The sequence below is a fragment of the Apis dorsata genome, unplaced genomic scaffold, assembly GCF_000469605.1.
Source record: "Apis dorsata unplaced genomic scaffold, Apis dorsata 1.3 scaffold_383, whole genome shotgun sequence".
NCBI classification, from domain to species: domain Eukaryota; kingdom Metazoa; phylum Arthropoda; class Insecta; order Hymenoptera; family Apidae; genus Apis; species Apis dorsata.
Genome location: NW_006263645.1, coordinates 525,044 through 540,781, shown reverse-complemented (window position 1 = coordinate 540,781; position 15,738 = coordinate 525,044). Strand labels below are relative to the sequence as shown.

The 15,738-nt window shown below is 32.4% G+C and overlaps 3 protein-coding genes across 3 annotated transcripts in view; 2 read left to right on the top strand and 1 right to left on the bottom strand.

The window, feature by feature from the left end:
• The window catches only part of LOC102675378 (titin), a 166,665-nt gene extending 159,126 nt beyond the window's left edge, over positions 1–7,539 (bottom strand). The window contains exons 1-8 of the mRNA XM_031512095.1: positions 7,275–7,539; positions 6,468–6,660; positions 5,098–5,211; positions 3,617–3,791; positions 1,888–1,988; positions 1,584–1,793; positions 724–909; positions 538–652 (exon numbers count right to left, since the gene is read on the bottom strand). Of these exons, the coding sequence (XP_031367955.1) occupies positions 538–652; positions 724–909; positions 1,584–1,793; positions 1,888–1,988; positions 3,617–3,791; positions 5,098–5,211; positions 6,468–6,660; positions 7,275–7,459 (1,279 nt within the window). The 5' untranslated portion in view covers positions 7,460–7,539. The remainder of the gene's footprint in view (positions 1–537; positions 653–723; positions 910–1,583; positions 1,794–1,887; positions 1,989–3,616; positions 3,792–5,097; positions 5,212–6,467; positions 6,661–7,274) is intronic.
• A 1,194-nt stretch (positions 7,540–8,733) lies between these two features.
• Positions 8,734–11,215, top strand: LOC116186027 (the record flags this gene model as incomplete). The annotated part of the gene is made up of 2 exons (XM_031512086.1): positions 8,734–8,993; positions 11,009–11,215. Coding segments are annotated over 2 exons (312 nt in total), but the record flags the coding sequence as incomplete, so codon positions are not given.
• A 1,549-nt stretch (positions 11,216–12,764) lies between these two features.
• LOC102675238 (titin homolog) overlaps positions 12,765–15,738 on the top strand; it is an 83,252-nt gene continuing 80,278 nt past the window's right edge. The window contains exons 1-2 of the mRNA XM_031512105.1: positions 12,765–13,127; positions 15,661–15,738. Of these exons, the coding sequence (XP_031367965.1) occupies positions 13,046–13,127; positions 15,661–15,738 (160 nt within the window). The 5' untranslated portion in view covers positions 12,765–13,045. The remainder of the gene's footprint in view (positions 13,128–15,660) is intronic.

Below are 15,738 nucleotides of genomic sequence, written 5' to 3'. Positions count from 1 at the left end.
AAAAAAAAAAGAAATATTATTTTCCTTCGATAATTGGAAAATTTACAAGTCATTTTCAAATTTCTAAATTCTTTTATTTTCATTATTTTCATTATTCAATGATTTTCAACATAAAGTATATATCCAATATTTCTAAATTTTTCAATATTTTACTTCCACTTTTTTCGAGCAAAAATGAAAAAAAAAAGAAATATTATTTTCCTTCGATAATTGGAAAATTTACAAGTCATTTTCAAATTCTTTTATTTTCATTATTTTCATTATTCAATGATTTTGAATGTAAAGTATATATCCAATATTTCTAAATTTTTAATATTTTACTTCCACTTTTTTCGAGCAAAAATGAAAAAAAAAAAGAAATATTATTTTCCTTCGATAATTGGAAAATTTACAAATCATTTTCAAATTTTTAAATTCTTTTATTTTCATTATAAAGCAAAAAACGAAAGAGAAAACGATTTCTTTTGGGAAATTAGACAGAAATGAATTTTTTAAAAAATATAATATAATAAATTATGCACAACAAAAATTATTTACCCAAGATTCCTTGGCTTTGTTGCAATTTCAAAAGATTGGCTCCAGCTTGTGAAAAATCGTGAGTTCTGTTGCCCATCACTAATTTATCGAAGACCTCGCTCGTTTTGTCAAAGTACTGTAAATAACGAATAACAAGAGATCGTTCGTTCGTAAATTCGACTCTTCGTTGCCTAATAGCGATAATACCTCGGAAACTAGCCTGAAAAATCTTTGCGAAGTGATTAACACGTTTCGCCGTCTCTCGAGCCTGTTTGCAAAACTTCTGCACACGAAATCCATGAAATCTCTCTGAGATTTTAAATCCTCGGATAAACGCGTGCTTGGTAAACTGTCGATCTTGTGAAGCAGTTCCGCGTATCGTCCATAAGTTTCCTAAAAATTGAAATTAATGTTTTCTTCCTCGTTTCAATCGAAAAATTTTTTAAAATCTTCGAATCTTCTTTCACAGAAAAGTTTAATATATTGTGATTAAAAAATTGCAAATATTTACAAGGTTTTTTTTCATATACATTAGAAATTTATCAGCGAATAATTATAATTGAAAATGTAACAGAATTAATTAATTCAATTCATGAATTTGATTTGAGATAACGAAATTATATATATTAATATAACGAATATTAAAAATATAAATAAATATTAAATGTGTAAGATAAAGATGCATAAAAAAAGAAGGAAGAAGAAATAAATAATAATTCAAATTTTATTTCTACATATTTAAAAACAATTGAAATGATTAGAAAGTTGAATGAGAAATACAAACAGGAAAAACATAAATAAAATATATAATATAACAATCATAATTAATTTAATAAAATGATTAATAAAAATCATTTAATTGATAGGTAAGAAAATTTGAAACTGAAAACTAGAATGAATATTGAACAAAATTATTAAATTTTGGTTCAAAAGTATTTGTATATATATTCGAAAAATTCTATAATTCGAAGTCATCTCTTGCTTTAGTTTGGATAATAGAGATTCCGAATAATTTGAATGATCAATTATTTTTTATATTTTTTATATATCGACTCGTTCGCATTTACCCTGCATTCTAATTCGAGTTCCTCGTGACGTCTGCGAAGTTCTTCCGAGGAAGAGACGTCAAATCCAACCTGGCAACAAGAGTTCAACATGGCGTCAGCTGGTCCCAAGATCCAATCTGTAACACGTGACACACCTTTCTCGAGATCACCGATCACCCTGGCCGTATCCAAATTCTTCTCCATTTCTGACCAAGAATTTTCGATGTCCAACTAAAAAATACAAACGTTATTTAATCCTCTTTGTTCTTTTCCTTTTCTTCTTTTCCTTTTGCTCTCCATTTCCTCGTTGTTTCGAAAACGATACCTTCTTCAGTTCGATGGAATCGATAAGCTCGTGAATTCTTTTTATACTGTCCAATGTATCTTTCGAAGATTCTCTGGCCATCGAACCGACTAAATTTCTTCCTAAAATCATAATACGCACGATTTTAATTTCCTATCTGAAAAAATGCTATCAAAAAAATTTCTTCGATTAATTTAAAATAGAAATTAAATTGTTAAAAAATGTGTGATGATTATAAAGTCTGCATTGTTTGATCTTTTTATAAATAAATTTATTTGCTAGAATTGAAAGCAATCATTTTTAAGAAATTATTCCAATACCAAAATTAGATAGAAACTTTAAAATATTTCAAACTTTTTAATTTTCAAATAATTTAAAAAGAATGAAATTCTCTTTCCAATTATTATCCTATAAATTAAAATTGTTCAACTTTATGCATAAATAATATAATATAAGATTACTTGTATCATTTGTATTATTCGTTTGGATATAAAAATAAGTACAATAAGATTCTATGAAACTTTCTACTACTATTAATATTATATAATTCACTATATTAAAATATTAAAATCCAAATTCCTCAAAATGATTGATTTTTATGAATTTTTATGAACTCTGTGAAGTTTCTTTTATTTTTGCAATTATTAATTATTATACTTATTCCTCTTGATTCATCTAAAAATATACCAAAAATATTATATCAATGATATAATATAATAATATACACAACATGGAAAACAATTATTTATTTCTTCTATATAAGTTCCACCATAAAAATCTCTGCCAATAATCGAATTACGAAAAAGAGATACGTCCCTTTAATAAGATTCATATCTCGTAGCGGTATCCTATGCCAGAAAAAACGACAAAGAAGTAAGAGATAAAAACGTATACGACACGAGCTCGGCATTGTCAGTGTTTTTACACTCTTGTGCGATTCATCGAGCACGCGACTCGATTCCAAAGAAATCCTGTCTAACATCCGGTTAAGCCGGTTTTTCAATTTTTCCGGCCAATCTATCCATATCCGAGTGTCGATCCTTCTGCACAACTTGTTGATTGTATCGTAGGAAATAGACGTTCGAGCGATCGATAACGATGACACGACTCAACCTTTGAGTGACTGGCAGTGAATGGGATTTTTTGATCGATAATCGAACGACGATAATGGATAAATGGAATTATTTGGATTCGTGATTGATCAGAACTGTCGATTAATATTTCTTCTAAAGAATTTTTGTGATAAGTTTCTGTATCTTGCACATTTTCTGTTTCATCTGTATTTGAAGTGTTTGTGATTTAATAAATAAACTTCAACCGATAATATTTTTGTACTTGATTTAACTCCTAGAATTAATCTTCTAAAAATGTCGAATTAATATTCTCTATGTATATATATAATTGTTATATGTGCAAACATAAATTTATTTATTAGTACATTTTATAGAAATATTGTGTTTAAATATATCAAAGGAAATTTTAAGAAAATATAGAATGAATATTTCTTTTTTTTGAATTATCTATGTTGAAAGTTTTTTATATTACAAAATATAAAAAGTCACTGATAATTATAATTAAAAGAAAATTGAAAAAAATCTAAAAGTTTAATCTTGCAATTAATTGATTAAATTAAATTATATATCTATAATTTTCGATTCAACGTTCTTTCCTCGTTTGAATAATTCATTATGTAAATCATTTCCATTATTTATTACTTTATATTATCACACTGTGCGTAATCTTAACTCACCTGATTGAAGAATGTGTCGTGCATGAGCTGTTAATTCGTTGCTCATCCCCCAATAAGATTCCAAATCGTCGTCCGACTCTGACATTCGAAACCCATCCAAACTGATCAATCTTCGGTGTAGATCTGCCATTTTAGTGATGAGATCGGATGCATCCTTGGTATAATCCTCCACTTTCTGTGAAATCGGCATAAGAAAACGTGTGATAGAAAAGGAAAATAGTGAAAGCGATATAGAACTTCCGTTTCTTCACAAGAAACTTATTAATACAATAGTTGCAAAAAGTAATTGTATACCGATTAATTAATTAATTAAACCATAACCAATTTCTATAATCATATTCGGCTAAACTACATCAAACTATAATAAAATTTAATATTCTACTAGACTTACATATTTTCATTTCATAATATCATAATTGCTATATTATCTTACATCTCATAGAAAGGAAAATAAATGAGCTATGTAATCAATTTCTATTACAGAAAATCTATATCCATTTCTACTCCATTCATCCCCCAAATCAAATATTCTAAATTTAATATTCTACTAGATTTACATACTTTCATTTCATAATATTATTATTGCTATATTATCTTACATCTCATAAAAAGGAAAATAAATGAGCTATGTAACCAATTTCTATCACAAAAAATCTATATCTATTTCTACCTCATTCATCCCCCAAATCAAATATTCTAAATTTAATATTCTACTAGATTTACATACTTTCATTTCATAATATTATTATTGCTATATTATCTTACATCTCATAAAAAGGAAAATAAATGAGCTATGTAACCAATTTCTATCACAAAAAATCTATATCTATTTCTACCTCATTCATCCCCCAAATCAAATATTCTAAATTTAATATTCTACTAGATTTACATACTTTCATTTCATAATATTATTATTGCTATATTATCTTACATCTCATAAGAAGAAAAATAAATGAGCTATGTAATCAATTTTTATCACAGAAAATCTATATCCATTCCTACATCCCCCAAATCAAATATTCTACTAGACTTGCATACTTTCATTTCATAATATAATTATTGCTATATTATCTTACATCTCATAGAAAGGAAAATAAATGAGCTATGTAACCAATTTCTATCACAGAAAATCTATATCCATTCCTACATCCTCCAAATCAAATATTCTACTAGACTTACATACTTTCATTTCATAATATTATTATTGCTATTACATTACTTATTACATTACAATTATTCATCTAATAATTTTTAATAATTAATACTACTAATATCATCCTTATTATATATATCTTTTACTACAGTATACACTTAATACTTGATATACAACTATAATCGATAGATCTTCTAAAAAAAAATTGTAACAAATAAACCATCATGAGTTTACACACCGAATCCCCCATAAACTTTCCACATGGAAACGATTATTCCCGATACAATGGTTCGTTTGAGCGTGAATTATAAATCGATGAGAAGATTACCACGCGCTTCTGGATCCAATCCACGTGATCGTAAAGTTTGTTGCCACCCAGCTCGTACGGCAGCTGTGCAAAGTCGACGTGGAGCTGGAGCCTCGTCAGGGTGAGGTACGTCGGCTGAAACAACAACTAATTAATTCACGTCACGTATATGTATATATATATATGTTCACGAGCATGCTTGCAATTAAACCCATCGCGAATATATGTACATTTTCGTCACACGGAACGATTTTGACAAGTAAGCGTGAATATTTCACGCGATAATCGAGCGTGAACACGTGCCTCGAATCGGTCAAGCGACTCTTGTCGAGAATTGATTAAATGGCAGAGAACTATGGTTAAAAGAAGAGAAAACTAGTTTATCCTAGATGGATGTATATACGATTCGATAGAAAAATTATGTAAATAAAATTAGAAACGTTCCATTTCATCGGTGATGGTGTTTGAATGGTAACTTCATATCTCGATTCAGATAATACGCGTGTAATGTCGTGCGATTTCTCGTGGCACGATTTATGATAGTGGCTTCTCAACATTTTGGATTACGAAGAAATTTATGCGAACATCAGGTAAATGGATCGTAAATGGATTCTGGATGTTTTTTATGCGGATTACGTGATTTACGTGATTTATGGAAATATGTTTTCTTTTTCTGTTTTGCATATATTATTTGAACAACCATGAATGGATCAGATATTTTTTTCTTCTTATGCTAATTTATATATATATTCGTATGATAATTTAAGAATATATTTGAGTGTAAATTATGCGTAAAATAATTGTAATTCAAGTGTTATGTAATGGAAATAAATAAGGATACGTTTCGATAATGCATCGAAAATCATAATCCGATCGTAAAATTATGAATGAAAATATGTATGAGAAATATGCACGAATATTCCTTTTGGTAAGAATCGTAGTAATATCCTAGCTAATACGCCGCTTTCGTAATTTCGTGGAACACTTGTAACAAGTTACGTTTACTCTAGTATTGTGACAAGTTCGCGGAATGCTAATGTTCCAAGGAATACCAATCAAGAACCACTAGCTTAGTTATCTCAAAAGTAACTTGAGCACTTGAATTGAATTTTTCATCGAAAAATATTTAATATATATATATTAAAGATTGAAATAAACTTCACTTACAAACTACAAAATTTATCGATAAATTGAATAATAAAAATCAAAAATTCCGAAAAATAATTTTATCAATTACAAATTGTCTAATGATATGATAAATATATATATAAAATTTAGTATATTCGTAAAATAGTTTTAGAGATTCGACTTTGAAAATAAAAATAAATAATATTGTAAAATTTCGATGTAATTCCATTTATATTCTTATTCTATTTTTGTAGATAACGAACCTCTCCTTCCTTGTGCGATTTCGTGCAACTGTCCACCCTCTTGTCCCAGAAGCCATCAGGGCGCACCACGATGACGGATGCCGCAGAAGCTCCCAGAAGTACAGTAGACAACCTGATGCAAGATCTTGCCACCCTCCATGCACCCTTTCTCGCGTCCACTATCAAGACCAATCCATTCTTCTTCGTCTCCTCGCTATACCATGAAAACACAAGTCATTTGCATTCCAATTATGCAGAACGTCATCTGACAGTAAATATTTAAATTTGATTTTAATTAATCGTTACACGTATCAATTATTTTTTATATTAGAATCGTAATAAATGTATCGATATGTGTTAGGTCAGAAGTTAATTTCTGTGTGACTGTTTCATTATTTATGTAAAAAGAAATCATACGAGTTTTGTTCTTTTAACATTCGAATTCAATACGATATTTGAATATCAAATGATGTCGAATGGATTGATTTAATGGATGAGAATAAAGTTAGGTTAAAGTAATGGATTTTTTTTTGATTTCATGGAATAAATAAAATATTTTGTATCTCTTTGCAAAGTGAAAAATAATCTTTTGGTCTCAAGTTTATTACTTTTTTATCAATCGATGCTGATAGCGATACACCATTAGAATAAATCATAACTATTCCATTCGTATTTTACAAAAAAATGCAAATATTGCAAAATTTTATAAATCAAACTTATATAAAGATTTAATGTAAAGACATTAGATTAAGACTTTTAGACTTGATACATTATAATAAACTGATAAATATTCATATCAACTCCAAAAAAAAAAAAAAATATAGTTACCTAAAAATGGACAAAAAATAGGCGATCAATACTTCCAACCTTGGTTTCGTGGTCGGTTGAAGTTCTGAGGGAACATTGACCACCATCAAAGGTCTTCCTTCCCTGTCACGTCCTCCTGGAATGTACGCGAGCTTCGATTCGAGGGCTTCTAAAATATCCACTACCTCCAGATTCTTCGTGGGCATGGCTGAATCTCTTACTTCATCGTTCAATTTTCGATTAATTAAATTTACATCGAGGAAATAATATCTCGTTCCAACGATTAGGCTCAAAAATATTAAAATAAAACTGACATCAAGGATATCTTTTTAATTCGTGAAAACTAATCATCGTCCAATGTATATCCTTTTTGTTGCATCATATGTTTGCATCCCTCTATTTCAAAAATATATCGTCCAAATTAATTCCATTATTTATTATTAATTCCATAATTAAATTCCATTAATTTGCGTTCAAACACAGAAGATACTTCGAAAATAATCGATCGAATCGAACGAGACGAATACTTTTTTCTCTTTTTCTTTTTGAAGATAAACTTGCGCACGAGTGTAACAATTGTGTATCAAGGATTCTCGTGATTTATGGAAAGTAGAGCATCGTGTAGCACGTAACGCGAGATGTATCGGCCGGGTGAACGATCGATTTCACAAACGATCGGCGGAATTGTGTTACGCGCGATCAGGTTCGTTGACTGCGTAAAAAAAAAGAAAAAAAAAAAAAAAAAAAAAAAAAAAAAAAAAAAAAAAGGCAGCACCTCGTGGTTTTGCATACCGCGGCACATTCACAGTAACACGATCCTGATTTATCTCGCCTGTCGGGGAGACATTTTGTTGCTCCCCCTCCTCCACCCTCCCCTCCTCCCTCGGATTAATAGTGCGTTTCGAATAGTGCGTCTCGAGTAATTTGCATGCTCGAAGAAGCATAGAGCACAGTGAAAGTTGGAACGTGGCTCGTGGTTCTCCTTCCCTCCAAAACCTTGACCAACAGATCCTCCAGACTTACATTATTAACAGTTTATCGAATCTTCAATTGAAAAAAAAAAAAGAAGAAGAAAGAAAAGGAAGTAAGAAAATAGATTGAAATCGAGTCTGAAATATGCGGTGACGAAGTTGAACGATAAAAGCGCGGGTATCAAAGCACCGATTGCCGGTGAGAAACGACAAACGTTTGTCTCGAAACCATTTCAAAACCGGCCACGTCGTATCACCTTACGAAACCGCGATCCACAAGTCCTTCACTTTTGTCCTCGCACCCACTTTTATCCTTCACCTTTCAAAATTCAAAAACTCACTCACAAACACCTCGAGATTATTTCATCCATCCTTCGAACTTGGAGAAACGCCTTCAAACGCCTGATGCTGAATGCCACATAGGAACGAATATTTCCAATTTTCGACCAAGATAGACGGCGATGCACGGTCGTGACTTACGGACAAGGTCTTTACAAGGCAAGTGACGAGTCGGCCACAAACGCGGCAGCAGCTGTTGTCCCCGGTTGGTGCAGGTGCACGTGGTTGCCAACCCTCGATCGAAAAACGGAGGCGGAAATGCGATTCCTTCGCCCGATTCGGGGAGTGGAAAAACTGTGGCGCGCTTTCGCGTGTATGAACACGCGCGGCAGTCACGTGTTCCGGTTGAAGTCGCTGGTCGAAGAGAGCGGAGCTGCAGCTGCGACGGAGGCTGCAGGGAAACCGAAAGCCATCTCGCTGCTCCATTCAGGTACAACGGTACTCTGGCACCGATTAACCGTCTTCCCCTTCTCCTTTCTCTTCCTCGTGCTCTTCCGTCTCTTTTTCCCGCCTCGACGACCTCTTTCTCCGCGCGCCTCGTCCTCTTTTGTATTCCACGGAGCGTGGAGCGGGCCGCGAAAATGCCCGGTGAAACAGGAAAAAATGGCTAATCCTTTGTAAATTTTATTGGACGCACGGGATCGGGTTTCGGAATTAGGCGTGTGGTTGAATGGGAGTGGACGGTAGGGAATTTCTGAAGGTTGAACGTGGTTTGGAGGTTTGGTTGGTTTCGTTTGATTTGGTTTGACGCTGTGGTATTCGCGAATGTGGTATTCCAAGTGTTATATTTTTTCTATTTTATTTTTTTTAGAAAAGAAGTTTCTTTGAGGAACTGAGAGGTTTTTGTTTGATTTGGTTTGATATTAGAATATGTGTGTGTGTGTATGATATAATGGAACGATCTTTATCAAAATTTTTTTAAAGGAGTGAAAGCATTCGGTATTTTTACGAGAAAATGATAGAATACTAGTTGGAAGAGGAAATAATGACTAGTTCTTTGTCAGTTTTATTGGTTATACGATCAGATTTTAAATTAGATGTATAGCTTGGAAAAGTTCTGAAATGACCGAGATTTGGAGATGTTTTCATTTATTTGATTTGGTTTAATGGTTTAGTGGAATATTTCGCTGAATTATTTGAATATAATGGATTGTACAAGAAGCAATCTTTTTTTTTTTCAAAGAGAATTTTAATCTCTTCGTGTTTTGAATATACAAGTTTGAAAATATTTATTATGAGAAAAAGATGGAATACTAAAATTTGAATATTTTATAACTTTAGAAAAAAAAACATTAAAAATTCATTTCAACATAGCAATCATATTGATGGCTTATTATACGAATAATTTATGTCCATTTTTTTTATTGAAATTTGAGTTTTTATACGCAACAAAAAGTTGATTTGATTTTTCTTTATTTTCGTATAAAAATCCCATTTTTTCTTTATAAATATATAAAGAATAATATTTTGGTTTATTTTACGTTCCTGAATTAATACAATATTTGCATAATCTATCGATATGTACTTGAAATTAAGAATTAAAAATTGAATATTATTTAAAAATTATACCAAATTTAAATATTGATAAAATCAAAGATTGTCGCGAATTCCACATAATTTTTTTTTATTGAAAGCCTGAATTTTATTTTTGTAACAAAACTTGTATCTCTTACAACATTTTCCCTTTCTAAATTTTATATCCGTAAAAACATTAAATGACAAATTATTTTATATTCATTTTAATCGTTATTACAATTGAAATTATAAATTTCTAAAAATTTTGTCTACTTCCTTCTCTATCGAAACTCGAGAAGTCAAAGGAAGATGGAGACCATGACGTTCGCAAAAAGAGAAGATCGTAAGCGATGAAATCACCACTATCCAAGTGACGATATGTTTCTCACAGTCGTGGAGAAGAATATTTCTTCGCAGCGTGATTTATAGACGCGATTAACCTCTCCTACTAAGGTCACGTTACTAAAATATTTCCACTTCCAGACAAAATCTCCAAATCTATTGTGTATTTAATGAAATTTAAAATCAGAAAACAAAATAAATCAACATTTACTATTTATTAATAATTAATTATTACATCCGTAAAAATATTAATTAAATAGTTAAATCAATTAGAGAAATAAATCAATATCTTATTACTTATTAATTAAATATATTATATGATTAAAATAGTAATCAAAAAATCAAATAAAAATAAATTAATTTTCGAGTTATAATTATTGTGACAAGAAGAAAAATTGTGATTTATCATAAAATTAAAATAATCGTGATCTTTAATAAAACGAGTATATTCAAGTCACGCCTGATTGAAATTTTATCAATTTGTGAATTGAGCACAAGGACAAATCAATTTTCTTTAATATTGATTTCAACGATTTTTTAACTTGAAGAAATTAATTTTGTTTTATTTTATATCATCTTTGTTTATAGGTACGAGATACCACATGGCCTCTCGATACCTACTTCGAGGCATACAAGATGACCACGAAGGACGATCAAGGCTTATTCCCATATCCAGTACGAAACCTCAAATTCTTTCGACATTATAGAGAGAAGCATGTACATCGATACTTAACTATATATCGTAATATATCGATATTCCTATACATCAATTTTAACCTTTCTTCTTCTTAAATATTTTCTCAAATTTTTTAATAAAAATCAATTATAAATCAATCCAATAAATTTTGAAAATATCTAAAGAAAGAAAGAAAAGATCAATTATTAAATAACAATTATATTTTACATAACATAATAATCGAAATGAAATGACTAAAGAAGAAATGAAAAAAATATAAAAATATTCGGAATTTTATATTTCAAAAGAAAATAATTAAAGATTGTTCCTTTTAAACGACGATAGTGCGAATATTACATTACAGAATGATTAAAGTTATAACTAATTGTAAAAGGAGAACATAAAGAAAAAAAAGAATAATCAGAATTTCATGTTTCAGAAAAAGGAAGTAATTAAAAATAATCTTTTAAATAACGATAATGCTATTTTACATCGCACAATGATTGAAATTACGATTCATTTTAAGCAGAAGATAAAAATGGTAGAAAAAATGATAGAAATAATTATATAATCTCGTGTGTTACTTTGCGAGATAATTAAAATTATGAACGGAAAAGGAATGAATATATTCTCGCATTGTTCCTTGATTTGAAATCGTTTAGCAATTAATGCATAATGCAAAAGTATCATATCTGTTTGATGGCTCGCGCGAGCTGCAAGGTCGGTGACCGGCGTTGACCAAATACCGTGAAAAGCAAGGTGTGCCTTCGTAAATATAAGCATATGATACATTCCAGTGGGAGTATCGGAGAAAACGAGAGAGACAAAGAGATCAAACAGTTGGGAGAAGAAATATCTGACGGTGATGACATCACGATCGCGTTCGTCTTTACACCGGAAATTCGAGGACCTGCTACATCCGGTTGGATCGTTCGTTGGATTTATGGAAATATTTCGATACGCCACATCATTGAAAATTTATTTGACACACACCAATTTGAAATATCTCATTAATTATATCTAAATTAATTCTACACTTTTTTTTATGCCACCATTGATATTAACCAGCGATTTATTCTTTGAATAAATCCTTTCCCACGTATGCTCCTCTAATCAGATGATGCATTTGGTGATTAATTTCCAAATCTAATAGAATATGAATTCGAAACGAATTGTAATCTTCATTCTCGCCACTCGATTTGATAAATAAACTTTTCATTCTCTCAAAAACAAATAAACTGTGCTTTGCAACGTATACGCAATAAGAAATTTATTCACACAACAATAATACTACGATCTTCAGACAAAATTCGTTTCCTCTTTAACTCTCTCATTCCGCAGGAGGTGTCAGCAACGGTCCATTCCGACCGCCATCTTCCCAAATCACTTACATAACCCCAAACAACAACAATGAAAACAAAGTTAAATTTCAATCATCCCGGGCGCAAAATCAACGACAGACGGGCGGACAGACACCGTCCCCTTCACACGTCTACGTGTATTTCGTGAAATTTAGGAAGCGCGCCCGTTCGAGGCGGGACGAAGCGAGCGAGAGACAAAGATAGCTCGACAAGAGGAAGCCCAAAGAGGCTGGCGTCGCCACGGTCGTCGGCCACGAAGAGGTCCGCCAGTACTGCACCGAGCCTCGTGCTATATCGAGCCGAACACGCTCTTTCTCTCTCTCTTTCTCTCTCCCCTTATTTATCTCTCTCTTTCTCTCTCTCTCTCTCTCTCTCCCTCTTTCTCTGTTTCGACTTCGGTTCAGCCATCGTCGAAGACAGTTCGCCGTGGATACACCTCGAGGCTTTCCTCCTAAATCGATCCATAAGATCCGGTGATCGATGAGGATATTTCGAAGCTCGATGATCGTGGAACGGTGGAAAAGGTGGCCAGCAACGGAGTGATCGTCGAGCGAGGCTCGACGTGGAAGAGGAAGAGGAGGAACGATCATGGGCAACGCCACCACGAAGAGCCACTACTCGAAGAGCCAGCCTCTGACCGCCACCAGGAGGCCACGTTGGGAGGGATCAGGTAGAGAGACACACACGCACATACACACATAATGCAACACACATACACTGATTTTCGTTTCTGCTCGTTACGCGTCGAGTCCGACGAGTCTCGATCCCGAGGGATGATCAGGGATTCGATGCGTCATCCGGGACGGGCTGTCGATCGCCATCTTGATCGAGGCTTCGATTCCACTCGTCAAAGTTTCGGTTTCAGTTTCGCGCGAATAACTGTATATATATGTATATATATTTGTTTCGCCTCGAATATTTTTTTCCCTCGAAAGAAGAGGATATATCGTTATTTTGATTTGATCTTTAGAGAGAGGACGAAACTCGTGGTTCAGCTCGTGCCGTGTAGGAACGAAGGGGTGTAGGTGAGACGTGACGATCGTAGGGCGCGTCTCTGGTGACACAGAGTTTCCGGTATAGAATGATGTAGATGCCTCTTTCTGTGCCTTCTGTCTCTTGATTGGCTTGCCTCGATAGTGGGATGATATCTAAAATTAGGCTGCTTCTGCCGACAACATATCTATCAAGCCCGCGCAACGTTTGAGTGATCGTTAATGGACGGGGAATTGGGCAAGTTCATTGGGTCAGTGGGGGATTTTCGTTTTTCTCTTTAGTGGAGATGGATGGTGTTGAGGGGAGAGGAGGGGGATGAACAATTATCGAGTTATCAAATCGGGAAATTGGGATTGGAACGATCACGTTGGAAATTTTCGTGGTACAGTCAATGAGGGACTGTATTTCTGTCAGTGGAAGATGGTTCTATGGTTTATTCGAGGAGATCGTGGATTTATTTACTATCAAATCAACCGGTAATCCAAAATTAACTTCCTCGGCGTTGGGGGCGTTTATTTTAATAGACGATTGGTTGGTCGGTCGGTTGAACGATGGAAAACGTTGTGGCGTTTGTGAAGTTTTGTTCGGATTAAAAATATTCTTCTATTATATTTCTATTCTATTTTACTATGGTGGATTCGATGTAACTTTAACTATTAATTCGTTTATATCTCGTCGATATCTCTTTTTGTCAAATGTAAGTTTGATGGTTCAAATGAAGGGAATATTATTAGAATAGATTTGTATATCTAATTGCAAGTATTTTTATTTGGTTTTGATACAAAAATTGAAAACAATCCTTCTTTCACGAGAGTTCTTCTCTTGAAGATATCATATTTTTATTTTTAGAACGATTAAAAATATTCGAAAGAATGTTGGATTCTAGATTTTAGACCTGTAAGATAATTATACGTTAACACTATTGTTACTATTAATTTCTCATTATTAGATTGAAGATATTTATGAAGATATTTATTTATTTATTTGAACACTTTCCTATTTTTTAATTACATTTTAACTTTTTAATGAAACTTTGTACAATATGAAGAACATAATGGATTACATGTCATAAACAATTTTCTTTTTATTGAAATATCTTGAAATCAATACTAAAAGTTTTCATTTTTTTAAAAATATAATAATTTTACACTATAAACCAAAATTTTAAGTGTTACGAAACATTTAAAAAAAAAATTTCCAGGCAAAATTGCGTATTCATAACAAAAAATCTTACAATTTTGGTTGACTTCATTCTCTATGCTCCACAAACATTCGTTAAAATCATAATTTTCTAATTAATTTCCAATAAATTTCTTTGTAAAATAATATCAATGTAAATAATTTTTCCTTCTGTTCAATTCACATGTTCGATACGTGATCAATTGGCACAACTTTTAGATAGGAATCAGAGAATCGATTCAAAAACGATAGACACGTTGTAGAAGAGTGACGAAGACATGTCGGGCCGGTGTCTGATATCGAATTCTCATACTGCCCTCAGAACAGCGAGGCAGCCGCCCTAGGATTGCCAAAGAGTTTCAAATTTTATTTTGGGATCGCCACCTGCGTGCTACCGTGTATTTCGCGTGTGAGCATCGCCCTGGCACGTGCTAACTTTCTGTGAACTTATTAACCAGTTAACCCCATTTCACGCCATTTCTCGAATCATCGTCTTTTTAAAATAGAACATATCGCCTTCGATCTTTAAACATATTAAAAAGTATATCGAAAGTAAAAAATTAAAAGTTGTTGAGTGAAATAATCGGTGAGAAAATGGTTCGAGATGTTTGTCCGTTACCCATACGGAGCTGTGGTATGTTCGAAATTAAATAAACAGTAGTCTAAAACTGGATGTCTTGGATTCTTTTCCGAATCTTTCGAGAAGTATGAAGAAAAGTGGATTTTAAAATATCTCATTTCAAATTCTTGATTGATCTAAAGAAAATATAGAGGGAATAATTATATCTATAAATATTTTATTTATTAAAACAAAGAAAATATATTACGAAATCGTTTAAAAATAATTCAACAATTAAACATACAAAATTACAAAATTCCATTCTGCACAATTATACATTTCGTTCTCTCAACAAATAAAATAAAGAAACACGAGATACCTCTGTCATTTTCGCCATTCCAGTATCCAAACGAATCGCGACAAAAGAAAAATAAATATCCAAAAAAAAGTGAAGCATTTGATTCGGCTACAGGACTTCCGGCGCCACCGGGGAAGCCAATTTTGATACCAGGAGCGGACGAGTCTCAACCGGATGTGGTCGCGATTCGTT